The sequence below is a fragment of the Rhipicephalus microplus genome, chromosome 8 (assembly GCF_043290135.1).
Source record: "Rhipicephalus microplus isolate Deutch F79 chromosome 8, USDA_Rmic, whole genome shotgun sequence".
In the NCBI taxonomy this organism is placed as follows: Eukaryota; Metazoa; Arthropoda; class Arachnida; order Ixodida; family Ixodidae; genus Rhipicephalus; species Rhipicephalus microplus.
The window spans coordinates 14,951,125-14,964,639 of record NC_134707.1 but is presented as its reverse complement, the minus strand read 5'-3'; the positions used below and the strand labels follow the sequence as shown (position 1 = coordinate 14,964,639).

The following is a 13,515-nucleotide window of genomic DNA, read 5'->3' as shown; positions in this document are numbered from 1 at the left end:
TTTTTGAGAAAAGGTGGCGACCCTGATGGAGCTGTGTCGTGCCTTTTGCGAATGCTATATGCTGTTGCACTCGCCCAAGCTTTCTCACAAGTGTGTCATGTCGTTTGTTTTTCTCCACTCTTGCAGCTTGTGTACGAGTTTTTCTTGCGGTTTTTGGAGTCGCCAGACTTCCAGCCAGCACACGGAAAGAGAGTCATAGACCAGAAGTTCGTTTTACAGGTGGGTGTTGCTGACTCTGTACTGTGTGTCATATTGGCTTTTAAAAGTCGTTTTGGTGTCACTAGACTACTCTATTTCATACATCAGCTGCAATGATATGGTAACTAGTGAGACTTCTTGTTGTAGATGGGTTCTAACCAAAAAATAGTTGTCATTTTGCTTCATGTAATGGAATTTCTTTCTTTTTTGTTATACTGGGGAAGAAATGAAGATGCTTTGGGCCTTAGAAATAAACAAACCCCATTGATTTGTGGGGTTTAACGTCCCAAAACCACCATATTGTTACGAGTAACTTGTTTAATGATCTATTTACAGCGCACAGAACTCGACGAGTAAGATGGCGCCAGACCAGCATCCAACGGAAAAACCCACTTCGTCCTCCTCTTTCATGCAGCCGTGTTTAGCGGCTGTTTTGTATCAATATGATTATGAGAGATGCCGTAGATAAAGGCTCCGGAAATTTCGACCACCTGGGGTTTTTTAACGTGCACCCAAGTCTGAGTACACGGGCCTACAACATTTCTGCCTCCATCGGAAATGCAGCCACCACAGCCGGGATTCGATCCCACAACCTGCGGTCAGCAGCCGAGTACTTTAGCCACTAGACCACCGTGGCGGGACAAACAAACCCCATTATTTATATGGTTTTCAATGAGTTGTTCTAGGTTGCTTAGCCTCTTTGCTTTCATATTGTAACGTTCGTGGTTAGTTCCGGTAGTGTGTAGCTGGAGCTGATCATGGAGGATACATTTGCGGTGACAGTCTAAATGTGAGACACGCTTATTGCACATTTTGCTGACGGAGCTTATTGTGCAGTTTCCATAGCAGTGTGCCTGATGTATGAAATTAAGGGTAGTGATCCAAGATGACATGACAAAAAGCCCGTATTTTAGCGCTATAATGTAGTTGTTACGTTGCTTTTTTTATTGTGCTAGAGTTTGCTTGACACAGCAGGGGCCTTTGACGCATGCGCAGCTTCTGGAGCTCTTTGACAGCGAGGACCCGCGAGAGCGGGACTTTTTGAAGACTGTGCTGCACCGGATTTACGGCAAGTTCCTCGGGCTGCGGGCGTTCATCCGTAAGCAGATTAACAACATATTCCTGCGGTTTATCTACGAGACTGAGCACTTCAACGGGGTGGGCGAGCTGCTGGAGATCCTGGGCTCGATCATCAACGGCTTTGCGCTGCCCCTCAAGGCTGAGCACAAGCAGTTCCTGGTCAAGGTGCTCATCCCTCTCCACAAGCCCAAGTGCCTCGGGCTATACCATGCACAGGTGTGTGTACTTTCGGTGGTTTACTCCCTCGCTGGGGGGAGTTCTGGGGCCAAGTTGTGATATTAAAGAAAGGGAATTGAGTGGAACGCACGCTAATCACATGACTTTCAGGAGACCACGGAAAACCGTCATATAATCGAAAAACCGATGATATAGGCAATGACACTCAGCCTTGCCCCCCCCCCCCCCCCCCCTAAAAAGAATGGGTGCAGACTACCTGAACAAGCCCACGGCATGACCTTGTGTCTCTGCAAGGAAGGTAGATTACATTATTCATGCTGGTGGCAGCTGATGGCAGCATTATTTAGTTGAAGAAGGTGCGAGCGAATCTTTATTCTCAACTTTTAAAAAATCAAAGCTAACGAGCATATTTCTACCAATAAATAGTCTGAAAATTGCCCGCGCATGAAAACGAAACTGCATTGCCAACAGCCTCCCACCAGAAGAGTCAGGCACAGTGTCATCGCTATCACATAATGGTGACGGACCACGAGTTTGCATAGAATGCCTTTTAGCGCGACTGATATGTACTGGATGTAACTTGTCCCCTTGTGAAGTTCGAATAGTGCTGTCCCGCTCTTATTATCAATGTCAAGTGAAAGTAATTTTGTATGGTGACAACAGTATTGTTTCGCCCTTATGCGTGCACAAGCCTGTGAGTGTGACAAAGGCAGATCAGCTGTGTGTTGGCCAGGAAAGGTTTCCATGGACCGAGAACGAGAAAATGTAGGCTTTCGGCTGTCTGAAGCTAATCTCAGTGTGTAGAGCTTGACTAGGTAACGATTCCGGATACGTACACACAGGATCGAGGTGTAGGTAGAAGTGCATTAATTTCCTGGAGAATAAATTTTCCCCTCTAAGAAGGACATCCTATCTCTACTTTTCCAGTTGTCAACCTAGGGGAACACAAGTTCATATTTTGCACTTGTAAATATTGGGTCGACGTTTGATTCGAGTAAAGGCTGTCTTTTTTTTTTCCCGGACGGAATCGGAAAGTCGCAAGATGTTGTTGGCGTAAAACTGCGTCATTTAACCGATGTTTTTTATACATACATGATTTGTATGGGGATTTCGCGGGGACCTAACTGATTCGTCGTAAAATCCGGGTTGTCGCGAAGCCAGGGCACGTATAGTTGAAGTTTTACTATTTTTCACCCACATTTGGAGAGTTCTGGAGGCGTGTTTCGGTACCATAGAAAAAGGGAGTATATTACCATCCCCATTCGGTGAGTTAGAGCTTGCGATACCATGGAAAAAGGATTTTTGTAGCCTTCGATTCGGGAAAGTTGAGAGGCGAGAGGCATGTTATGAAAGTGTAGAAGAAGCGAGTACAGTTGAACACGTTTGTAACGAAAATGCTCTGCAATTTACAGCATTTTACAAATTGCTCAGCATTTTAGGGCAAATGAATATGGCACATTGACTGATGTCTCTCTCTCTCTCTTTTTTTTTTTTTTTTTCAACTTGCAGCTGGCGTACTGTGTGGTTCAATTCCTTGAAAAAGACGCTACGCTTACAGAACAAGTGAGTACGAGATTTCCGCATTTATTTTTGGATCGTAAGATATTATTGATGCAGGCCACAAAGTTTTCTAACTTGGTTTTTATTATTGCTGTCTAAAAATCTTCAAAATACTGCTGAAAGGACTCGAGTAGTCCAATTACAATCCTCATTATAACTTGGTTGCGTATTACACGAAAATAAGTTCGTTATATCTGAAGACTCGTTATTAAGGTTCATACCTAATACTATATTTATTGCGAGACTGCATTTATTTACTTCGTTATAACCGGTATTTAGTTTTGAGTGTAGATTGTTCAATGACACCAAAGTGTCCGACTCTTTTGTGTCATGGTTGTAGCTTAACGCACTGCTTTGTGGCATAACAAAAGGCTGGTTGCGAGTACGCCTAGCTGCGACATTCCTCGATTGCACTGTTGTGATCTCAAAGGCCATGGCCATGGCTGGACCTATACACTGGTGCTTATTAAATTCCATTGCACATGTTGTTGCTGTGCAGTGGTACGGCAGACCATGTTGCCATTTGCTTTGAATGTTAGGCATATGTTGCAGTGACTTTGTGTTAGGTGGGTATGTGTGTAATGATTTGGCAGACGTAACGAAGTAATTCTTGCTGCTCCTTCATCTAATAATAATGAGGCTCTTGAGCACTAGAGCCGCTAGAAAAAACACAATTATCTTGAGGCAGTATTTGCAACTCTTATGCTGGTCTTTACCAATGTTGTTCTCATGTTTTCTGGCATTGAAGCAGTGTTTGAATATATTCATCGCACAATAACATTGTATCACAAAAGTTGGGTCATAAGATTCTTTAAAAGAGTGAGGCTATGAGGAGTAGGGAAACATTTGCCCAATTTTGTTTTTCCCAGCAGAAGAAATGAGGGTTTATGTGTTAAAGGGTTAACGTCATGTCAAGGTTATTGTTCAACTAACCGTAGCGTGTATATGTTTGAAGAATCCAAATGATTAAAATTATTCGCAGTGGACACTGTAGTTCTGCAGTGTCGCTGTCACCTTTGCTGATGTCCTTGTTTTCAGTCTGCTCTTTTTCATACTGCAATGTTCCACAACCAAACACACATTTGCTTGCACGTCTGCCACATTCTTGATCTGAGGGGAAGACTCCTGAACTTTAAGTAGTACTTCTAATCACATGGACATGGTTTTATATCTCCTGGCAAATATCCCAAACTGAATTGCAAGATAAGACCTGAGAACAGTGGCTCTAAACTTTTCTGGCCTTGAACTATCGCGTGACGAGCATTTTTTAAGTCATGTTTGCCGTGTTAAACTGGCGTCGTCCAAAAGTGTATTATTAGCCATGTCAGACGGGCATTTTTTACTGCGGTCGGAGCCTATCTGTATCATGTTTCTTGAGTGCGATCAACAGTGGTGTCTGCTACACAGTGGAGACAAATTTGGGTCGAGTTTGGCGTAGACGACACCGAAATCTCGATCTGGGAGCCATATTGTGATTAAAAGGGGCCATTCGACAACACCTGGTTGTATCAAACCTAAACACGATCGGTCCCGATAGTGATCGAGAGCAACCTTTTGATAGTGGTAAAACATTGAGAATGAGAAGGGTAGTTAGCTGTCATGGCACACAGCACATTTTGTTCTGACATACTTGCACATGCCATATAATTATGAGCACTGTTATTGCTGATGTCGAGAAAATATATTGGCGATCTCGCAGAATTGGATGCCACATTTCTGTGTCTTTGAGAAATGGTAAATATAAATAGTCAAACCTTATTAATACGTACCTGCTTAATCTTGTAATGGTTTAAGCACAGTTGTGAAGAATGCCCGGTGGAGTCTAATACAAACTAAGGCATTCGCTGACTGGTTAGATCGTAGTGGCTTTTTGTATGCCGTCTGGTTAGTGCTTAAAACGTGCTGTTTACCATAGTAACTTTTTGTTTCGTGCTATAAAAGTTTACTGTGCCGCTGAACTTCGGTGCCAGGGTTGGGCAGAGATGAACTTATGGTACCAGGGCTGGACAGAGATATCCCAAAAACTATTCTGGAATTACAGATATTGATAAGCATGCACTGAAAGTCTGAAATACAGATACTGAGATAATGTCTTTTACGTAACAGAATACTTTGGAGATACATTAGCAAAACGAAGAAAAAGTATCTCGGAATACAGTCACTAGAATACATAGAATACTTTAATTTGGGGCTGCTGATGACATTGCATTGCTGAGTAACTCAGGGGACAGATTGCAACTCATGATTACGAAGTTAGACAAAGAGAGCAAAAAGGTGGGTCTTAAATTAATCTGCAGAAAACGAAAGTAATGTACAACAACCTCTGAAAAGAGCAGCGCTTCGAGATAGGTAATAGTCCACTTCAAGTTGTAAAAGACAATGTCTACTTAGGGCAGGTAATAATCGCGGAGCCGAACCACGAGATTGAAGTGAGTAGAAGAATAAGAATGGGATGAAGCACAATTATGACAGGTAGATTGCCACTATCCCTCAGGAGGAAGGTATATAACAGCTGTATCTTGCCGGTACTTAGCTACGGAGCTGAAACCTGGAGACTTACAAAAGAGGGTTCAGGTTAAATTGAGGACGATGCAGTGAGCAATGGAAAGAAAAAATGGTAGGTGTAACCTTAAGAGACAAGAAGAGAGCAGAGCGGATTAGGGAACAAACGGGGGTAAGGATATCATGGTTGAAATCAAGAAGAGGAAATGGACATCGGCCGGGCATGTAGCGCGTAGACAGGATAAGCGCTGGTCATTAAGGGTAACTAACTGGATTGCCAGAGAAGGCAAGCTGATTAGGGGGAGACAGAAGATTAGGTGGGCAGATCAGATTAAGAAGTTTGCAGGTTCAATTGGCAGCAGCAAGCACAGGACCGGGTTAACTGGCAGAACATGGGAGAGGCCTTTGTACTGCAGTAGACGTAGTCAGGCTGCTGCTGCTGCTGATGATGATGATGATACTCTGCAAATATATTAATGAAAGTGCAGCACTATATGGTCATTAATATTGCAGTGCATTGAAACTTGTTAGTGAAGCATATCGCCCAATTCACTAATGAATACGAGTCATTGTAGAGAAAGCATACTCGTGTCCTGCACAGTATTGTAATACAATCAATACATCGTAAGTGTATTTCAGTACTGAGATACAAGTACATTTTTAAATGTATCCCGATGTAGACGTGCAGATACTGAAAAGTATTTGAGATACTATCAAGACATTCTTGTACCGTGATGCCGCTCAGCCCTGGATGGCACCACAAGGTGCCCCAAATGGTTTCCAAGTCATTTTGAATAGTGCTGAAATTGGTGCCGTGTGACTGCGGTGATACCTTTGTGAGTTATTATTGCGAAACAAAAGGCAAGGTGTTCACTATTGACAAACGTGTCAATATGACTCATCACTGAGAAAAAGCCTTATCTTAGTATCTTCAGCTGTCTGCTCGGGCACGCATGTGGCATAGCATCACTGTAAGCCAACTACATGCTTTGAATAGGCGACTACATGAATGTGCTGGGCCACCAATCACTGCGACCTAGTTGTGCGGGACTGCGTTTAAGCGCGCACTGTTTTGCAGAAACAAAAGTAACTCTCGCAGAATTTAGCGCTGCAACTTGTGGGCACCAGGAAACCTCGCTGTATTGTCGCTATCACACTAAACGCACAGTTCGTTACAGCAAGCGTAATACTGTTGTAACTATACTGCATGCTTTTATTAGGCGACAGCTTGAACTGCTGCTAGAACTGCTAGAGCATTGTGGAATGTGATGCTGCTACTCGCCGCATTTGTGTGCAGTCTGAAGCGAGCAGCTGTATTCTATAGCAAGCTGCTTGGCAGTCAAGGGGGGTGGCTAAAAGGTGAAGCACTGCACGCAACTAGCCGGTTGACAATCGGCTCCCTGCAACCGTACTGAACGTATTCAAAAAAAAAAAAAAAAGAAAGTGTCAGTTTTTGCTTTGTAGCACATCGCCGTACAAGTGTCGCAGACAGTGGCCGATTATGTCTGTTCTGTCAGTAGCTGCATCGGCTGTCGGTCCTGGACCTTGCAGTAGTTTCTAAATGCTCCGTGCAGTTGCCACTGCGTACTATTGAGCTGTCGTGGAAGAATGCCAGAATCGTTTATACACTGACAAAAAGAAAGAAATGGTTTTGTGGTGGGTACTTCAGGCAATGTTTGGTGTGACACTGTCTTTATTCCTTTGTTGGTGCGGATGGCACACTTCAGGAGATCCGAATTAGCACTCTGTGGTTGTCGTGCTATAGTAGACTCAATAAACGGAAATGTGCTGAACTGCTTGCTGCTTAACCGGAACTGCCTCCAGCATGATTGGTTTCCTACTGGTACTTTGCAGCCTTATTTATTTCAGTAAGCCAAACTTCCGTTAAATGGAACATTTTTTTCATGGTCTGTTCAGGTTTGCTTTGATGAGCCTATTGTACATTCAGTACGTAGTTACGCCGCGATCCTGGCAGGCATGCATGAACGAGGTTTCACTGTATACAATAATGCTATTTTCGTTTGTGCCCGCTCCTTCATCTCTTGTTTTAAGGGTCTCTTGAATTAGTATATAAACATGTGCCCTTGCGAAGTGTGAGCTTTTGCTTTCTGCTCCTCACTCTCAATGCCTATTCTCTCTCTTTCAGCTTTCAGGATTTGTCTGCTTGTGTTGTCGCTTGCTTACGCTCCCTTCAAGGCTAAGTGCGTTGCCCGCTCCGTGTGATTTATTTTCTATAGCATGTCTCTGCCAGTGAATTTTGATTGACACATACTCCCTATATAAAGGGCCCGCTCCCTTCTGTTCCCATGCAGGTCATGAAGGGATTACTAAAGTTCTGGCCCAAGACTTGCAGTCAAAAAGAGGTGGGTACACTTTTTCTTTCCCCCAAAAAAAATATTTTGCGCTCATCACAGTACTAACTACTTTGTTCAGCATCAAAGCGCTACCTTGTGCGTGTGACTCTCAGCATCGGTGCCCATGCTTCTGTTGTAACCTAAGCAGTGAATGCTCATGTGCAGTAATGTTAATTTAAAAAAAGATAACTCGTTGCACACATACGAGTTATTTAGTTGGACTTCAAAGTCTCGTCAATTAAAACAACCCTCTGAGCACTCTGTCTACGGGATACCTCTTGATACAGAACAATGAATGTGCATGCACCCGTAACTGAGTGAAAGAGTTTGCTTTACGATTTCTGTAAATGGGAACTTTATAGCTGTGGTAAGATACGTTGCAGGAAGGTGCTTTTGTATCTACTGTTGCACATGACTTGGGAAGTAAAAACAGCGCAAAACTATAGACAAGGACAGAGGAAGAGACGACACCGCGCTGACGTCTCTTCCTCTGTCCTTGTCTATATTTGTGCGCTGTTTTTACTTCCCAAGTATGAACCACCAGCTAGCCCAACTTTCGCTATTGTTGCACATGACATTGTCTAACGCATGTGCCTTGTACTGCATAGTCGCTATCCACGATCGAGTTGATGTAATAAGTGTTCGCTTTTTTTCTTGATATGCCTGATAACATTCTGTGTTTTTCTTTTGTAATAAGCCAGCGCAGAGAACACGCCAATAGACTGGGAACGTGCCTATGTGCATGCTGAGGGAATTGTGAAAGTTGAGTTCTGACCCAGCTATTATAAGTAGATTTGTTGTTTGCTTCGGAGGTTCATGCTCAAGTCATTGACAGGTGCAGTGCTATCGAGTGTTTGAATACAGTAGTCGTGTTTCACCTAAGCAAGTCAACACAGTGGTTGGCTCACGGAGCTCTTACCACAGCCGAGGAGGCAGCAAGGGCCCCATTCCACCTTAATTTGACAATGGGTGGCGCCCGCGTCGCATTCAGTCTCTTGATACAGCACAAAACTACAAATCTTCATTCCCCAATGTCACGCTTCATGACATAAAGCCAAAGTCCAGATGCAAGAGCTTTGAAAGACAGAAACATCAGTGAATAGCAGTGAAAGTGGACATCACAGGACAGATTTTGGATTTTTTTTTAGTCATTCATGAGAGACACGCACCTGGCAGCAATTGTCTTCTATATGAGGTGTCTCTTATAAGCAGGGTGCCATGTATGGTTTCTCTTATCAATGCATATTTCAATTGTCTCTTACACCCATCAGCCTTACTTACTAAAGTGTCTCTTATAAAGGGGTGCGACTGTATTCACTTAATTGATGTTGCCACACTTCGTTGTCACACTTCAAAGAACCTTTATAACCTGTTCACTACCGATGTTCACATTTGTGGAAACAACTTCTCAAGCAAATCACAACACAGCAAACAGCTCAGTATCATTGAAAACTCGCACCGAAGTCTCCCACAGTGTTCTTTACCCACTCTCCTTTACCCACTCTCCTGAAGTGAGCAGCAGAAGTCAGCCTAAGTGGCTGGTGAGCAAACAAAACAAACGCGGTGGACAAATTATGCAGCTGCTTAGGCTCAGGAGTTTGTGAATTCAGTATTTTATTTGCATAGAAAGTAGTGCAAACACAAGTTATACTACTGGTCTCTTGGAAATATGGGAAATATTCTTATAGCACTAAAACCCCGAACTTTAACTTATCAGCAGTGCTTTTACCATACTTGCAATCGACCTTTCTCCCACAGCCAGAAACGATACGTTGCAAATGCAACATGCAACAGCATGTTTTTCATTTTATTTACTACATTGTATATTCAAGTGAAGAAGAACTAAACAAAATGAATTGGGATAGCCTCCTTGCGTGAACGAGCCAAGCTCGTCTTCGGTTGGAGCTGTACAGACCTTGTGAATGAGCCCAGCTTGACTTCAGTAAGGAAAGGGTTGAAGTCCTCGTTATTGGACGCCCACTTTTACCTCTTAAAAACGAAATTTTCATCAGTGTTTTTTGCACTTGTGGAATCCACATGAAATGTACCCATAATATTTTTGTAAAATGTACCCGTCTTTCTTACAGCATCTTTTTTCTCTCACCTAAATCTTTGTTCAGTAGTGAAGAAGATAATACAGTAAAAGCTCGTTAATTCGAATTCCACGGGAACGCTGAGCAATTTCGAATTTAACGAAATTCGAAATAATGAAAGTGAGCAAAAATGGGTGGATTTCGGGGGTGGGGGCACGAAAAATATTTATTGGCCAAAAAAGTCGGTGATGACCATCTGCTTCTTTTCTCTGAATGCCACAGCTGCGGCTCTCTGTTCCAGCGCACGGACGCGGTGCAGGGAATCCTCTTCACCCTCTTCAAAGCTGAAGAAGAGACGCGCCACATTAAGGGGGGACATGGGTCTTTAAATTTTAGGGGCGAAGCTCCTCAGGGCGTGGGCTGTGCGTCCCCTGTATGTAGCCATCTCTAGTTTAGTTCTTGCAGTGTTCACTAGATGGCGGTACCGTCCCCTGTATGTAGCCACCTCTAGTTTAGTTCTTGCAGTGTTCACTAGATGGCGGTACCGTATCCTGTATGTAGCCACCTCTCGTTTAGTTCTTGTAGTGTTTACTAGATGGTGGTACTTGTGGCTGATGATGAAAAGATGCAAGATGTTATAAACTAGAAAGCGGTACTTGTAGTTGATGAAAGACGCGAGATCTTATAAAATAGGAATGATGTCACATATGGCGCGTGTCATTGGTTGAAGGCAATCGTTCGATTTAGTGCGGCGACGTACGCTAGGGGGAGCGATGTAATAAAATCGAGTGGGCAAAATGTACAGAGGATTCATGGTTTACCAGGTTTACCTCCGGAGCTTCGCCCACTCATCATCATTCACTTCGTGGATATGGCGGCACTTTTTTTTTTTCTGTTTTTGGCTCAATCTTGACCAAACCTCACCATCTTGGACAGTTTTTCATGCTGATTTCAAATATGTAATTGTTTCTGAAATAGCTTCAGTGGATAAAAAGATATTAACATCTGTAATTTAATTAATTATGCACTTCATTGGGGGCTTTTTGGCAACTTAATCAAGCCAGATCCAAAAAATAAGTGCATAGCCCCAATGCTGAGGGTTTTCTGTATGGGGTGATGCTATTTTTATTAATTTTTAGGCATTATATAGATAAGAAAACAGACCAGCACTTACAATGGATATTCTGTTAAATTTTCGCTCATTACTATCCATAATTGTAATTAACAGTATGCTTCTAGAGTAATCAAAATAGCATCACCCCATAGGTAATGTTATTGCAAATAAAATGATACCAAGTTTGTCATTCTCAATCAACAGTAACATATAAGAAAAACGCCTAAGGTTTAGTGTGGTGCACAAAAACATCAAGCCGAGAAAAACGCATTTAAATTTTCTAATAATTGTAACTTTTGCTAAAGTGAAGCTAGAGCAATAAATATGGCACCGTTGTATAGCTCTACATTATGTGAGTATGGCTGTACCAAATGTCAATGTGTCAATGCACCTTCCCAAAATATTTGCCACAGCTCATTTAAAAACTGTGTACTGGCCGTTGAATCAGTATAAGGAAACCAGTCTACAACTTTGTGGCTGTTCTAGTGCACTGAAAACCAAAGGAAGACACATGTTATATATAAAAATATCGCCCTTTTATACATAAAACACTATTTCAAGTAAAACACACATTTTTGTCCTAGACATTCTTCATCAATGCGCTGCCTCGGCCATCTCCGGCGTTCTCGGCGGCGTGCAGGCCGCTCCCTTCTGCTGCGCATTCCACGCTCGCTTTCCTTTCCTGCCAAATGCTTGACGAGTGTTCTTCTTCAGGCGAGCTTCCCAAGCCATGCCGGCGAAATGCAGAAAGACGTATACGTCGGCGACGTCGGTACACGAGCGGGTAGCAGACGAGATAACACGCACGAGAGCAGGCGCCGACGGAGCAAAACCAAACAAACAAAAAAAAAAGAGCGAGCAACCGTGGCGCGCCGCAGCGCCAGCCAATGGTAAGCGCGAAACAGGGGGGCTCGCCGGCGCGCGCGCGCTCTAACCAATCAGCGGTCCAGCAGACGGCTTCGCAAAACGGGGGAGGGCAGTCGTTGTGTTGGAGCTATGCCATTTTGAGAGCCCGCAAAACGTGCACAAAGGAACCAGCTTCAAAACAAGCCCAAGATGGCGCTAATCCGCCGGCTGCTTCGCTGGCGGCGCGCGCGGGAAGGTCGAACAAATTTTCTGTTTTGCGGGTTGTTTTGCGACTCCCGTGATGGTTTGAAAATAGATTTTAACCTATTTTTTTATCGAATTTAGCGTTAATAATTTGAGGAGAGGTGCTTATAGGTTCAAAGATTCGAAAAATGCGTTTTTCTCAAAATCGATTTTTTGGCCATTTTTTACTTTTCTAAGACCCGCGTCCCCCCTTAAGTGCCTCCATCACCACAGAAGCTGACGGGCGCACAGGCGCTTCGTCATTTTCGTCTTCCTCACCTTCTGGCTCTTTAGCATCAGGCTGCGCACCGGCTACTTGAGCGATAATGTCCTCATCAGTCAGGGCACCAAACACCGATGCACCGGTGTCAACTTCAACATAATCGGCAAAACGTACGCCCCGAAGAGTGTCGCGCAATGCCACTGTCATGAGCTTCTCAGCCCCATCCACGTCGACGTCGCAACTATCCTGCGCACTTCCAGGTGCAAATCCACTAGGCGGAAACAGTTTGCGATTGTGGTCGCGGTCACCTGTTCCCATGCGCGCACCAACATGTGCATGGCAGTGAGCAGCGTAATGCCGAAGTCCTTCCTGTTGCCTGCGCACAAAATCATTCTTTCCAGCAAGTGACGCCTATAAAAGCACTTAATGTTCCTTATCACACCCTGGTTTATTGGCTGTAGGGCCCCAGTCGTATTCGCCGGAAGAAACACCAACTTAGTTGTTCTCGGCTCAACGTCGACTTTGTGCGCCGAACAGTTGTCGACGACAAGAAGAACGCGTCTGCCGCCCAGTTCCATTCGCCTGTCGAATTTCAGTAGCCACTTCCTGAATAGGTCACCTGTCATCCAGGCTTTCTTGTTTGCGGCATACTCCGTCGGCAGTGAGCAAATGTTTTTGAAGCACCGTGGCTTCAGTGCTTTGCCAATCACAAAAAGGGGGACCTTTTCCGTACCGGTCATATTTGCGGCGACCAAAACAGTGACACGCTCTTTACTGCGCTTGCCGCCGGCACAGCTGTCTCCCTTGTAGGTGATAGTCTTGTCTGGCTGCAACTTGAAAAATAAAGCTGTCTTGTCAGCGTTAAACACATCCTGTGGTGAGTAGCTCTCCAAGTACTGCTGCAGGGTGTCGCTTCTCCAAGTAGCGCATGTTTCGGCGTCCACTTCCTTTTCCTCGCCGGATAACGTGCGGAATACAAGATTGTGCCGCTCCCTGAAACGATGAAACCATCCCTTGGAGGCGACAAAGTCTTCAATGTCCAAGCGCAGGGCGAAATGGGCTGCCTTGGCCACGATGATAGGGCCGCTCAATGCGATACTCTGTGCTCTCATTTCTTTAACCCTGATAATCAAAGCTGACTCCAGTTCCGGGAACTTCGCTGTCCTTAGCCTTTTTCGACTGGCG

General features: G+C 44.1%; 1 protein-coding gene across 6 annotated transcripts in view; it reads left to right on the top strand.

Moving 5' to 3' along the window:
* The window catches only part of LOC119164164 (serine/threonine-protein phosphatase 2A 56 kDa regulatory subunit epsilon isoform), a 61,289-nt gene that overhangs the window by 36,388 nt on the left and 11,386 nt on the right, over nucleotides 1-13,515 (top strand). For 4 of the 6 annotated variants that reach the window (XM_037416285.2, XM_037416283.2, XM_075871137.1 and 1 more), the window contains exons 4-7: nucleotides 127-219; nucleotides 1,195-1,494; nucleotides 2,965-3,018; nucleotides 7,803-7,880. In XM_037416285.2, coding sequence (XP_037272182.1) covers nucleotides 127-219; nucleotides 1,195-1,494; nucleotides 2,965-3,018; nucleotides 7,803-7,880 — 525 coding nt within the window. The remainder of the gene's footprint in view (nucleotides 1-126; nucleotides 220-1,194; nucleotides 1,495-2,964; nucleotides 3,019-7,802; nucleotides 7,881-13,515) is intronic. The other 2 variants (XM_037416284.2, XM_075871136.1) reach the window with 1 other exon arrangement.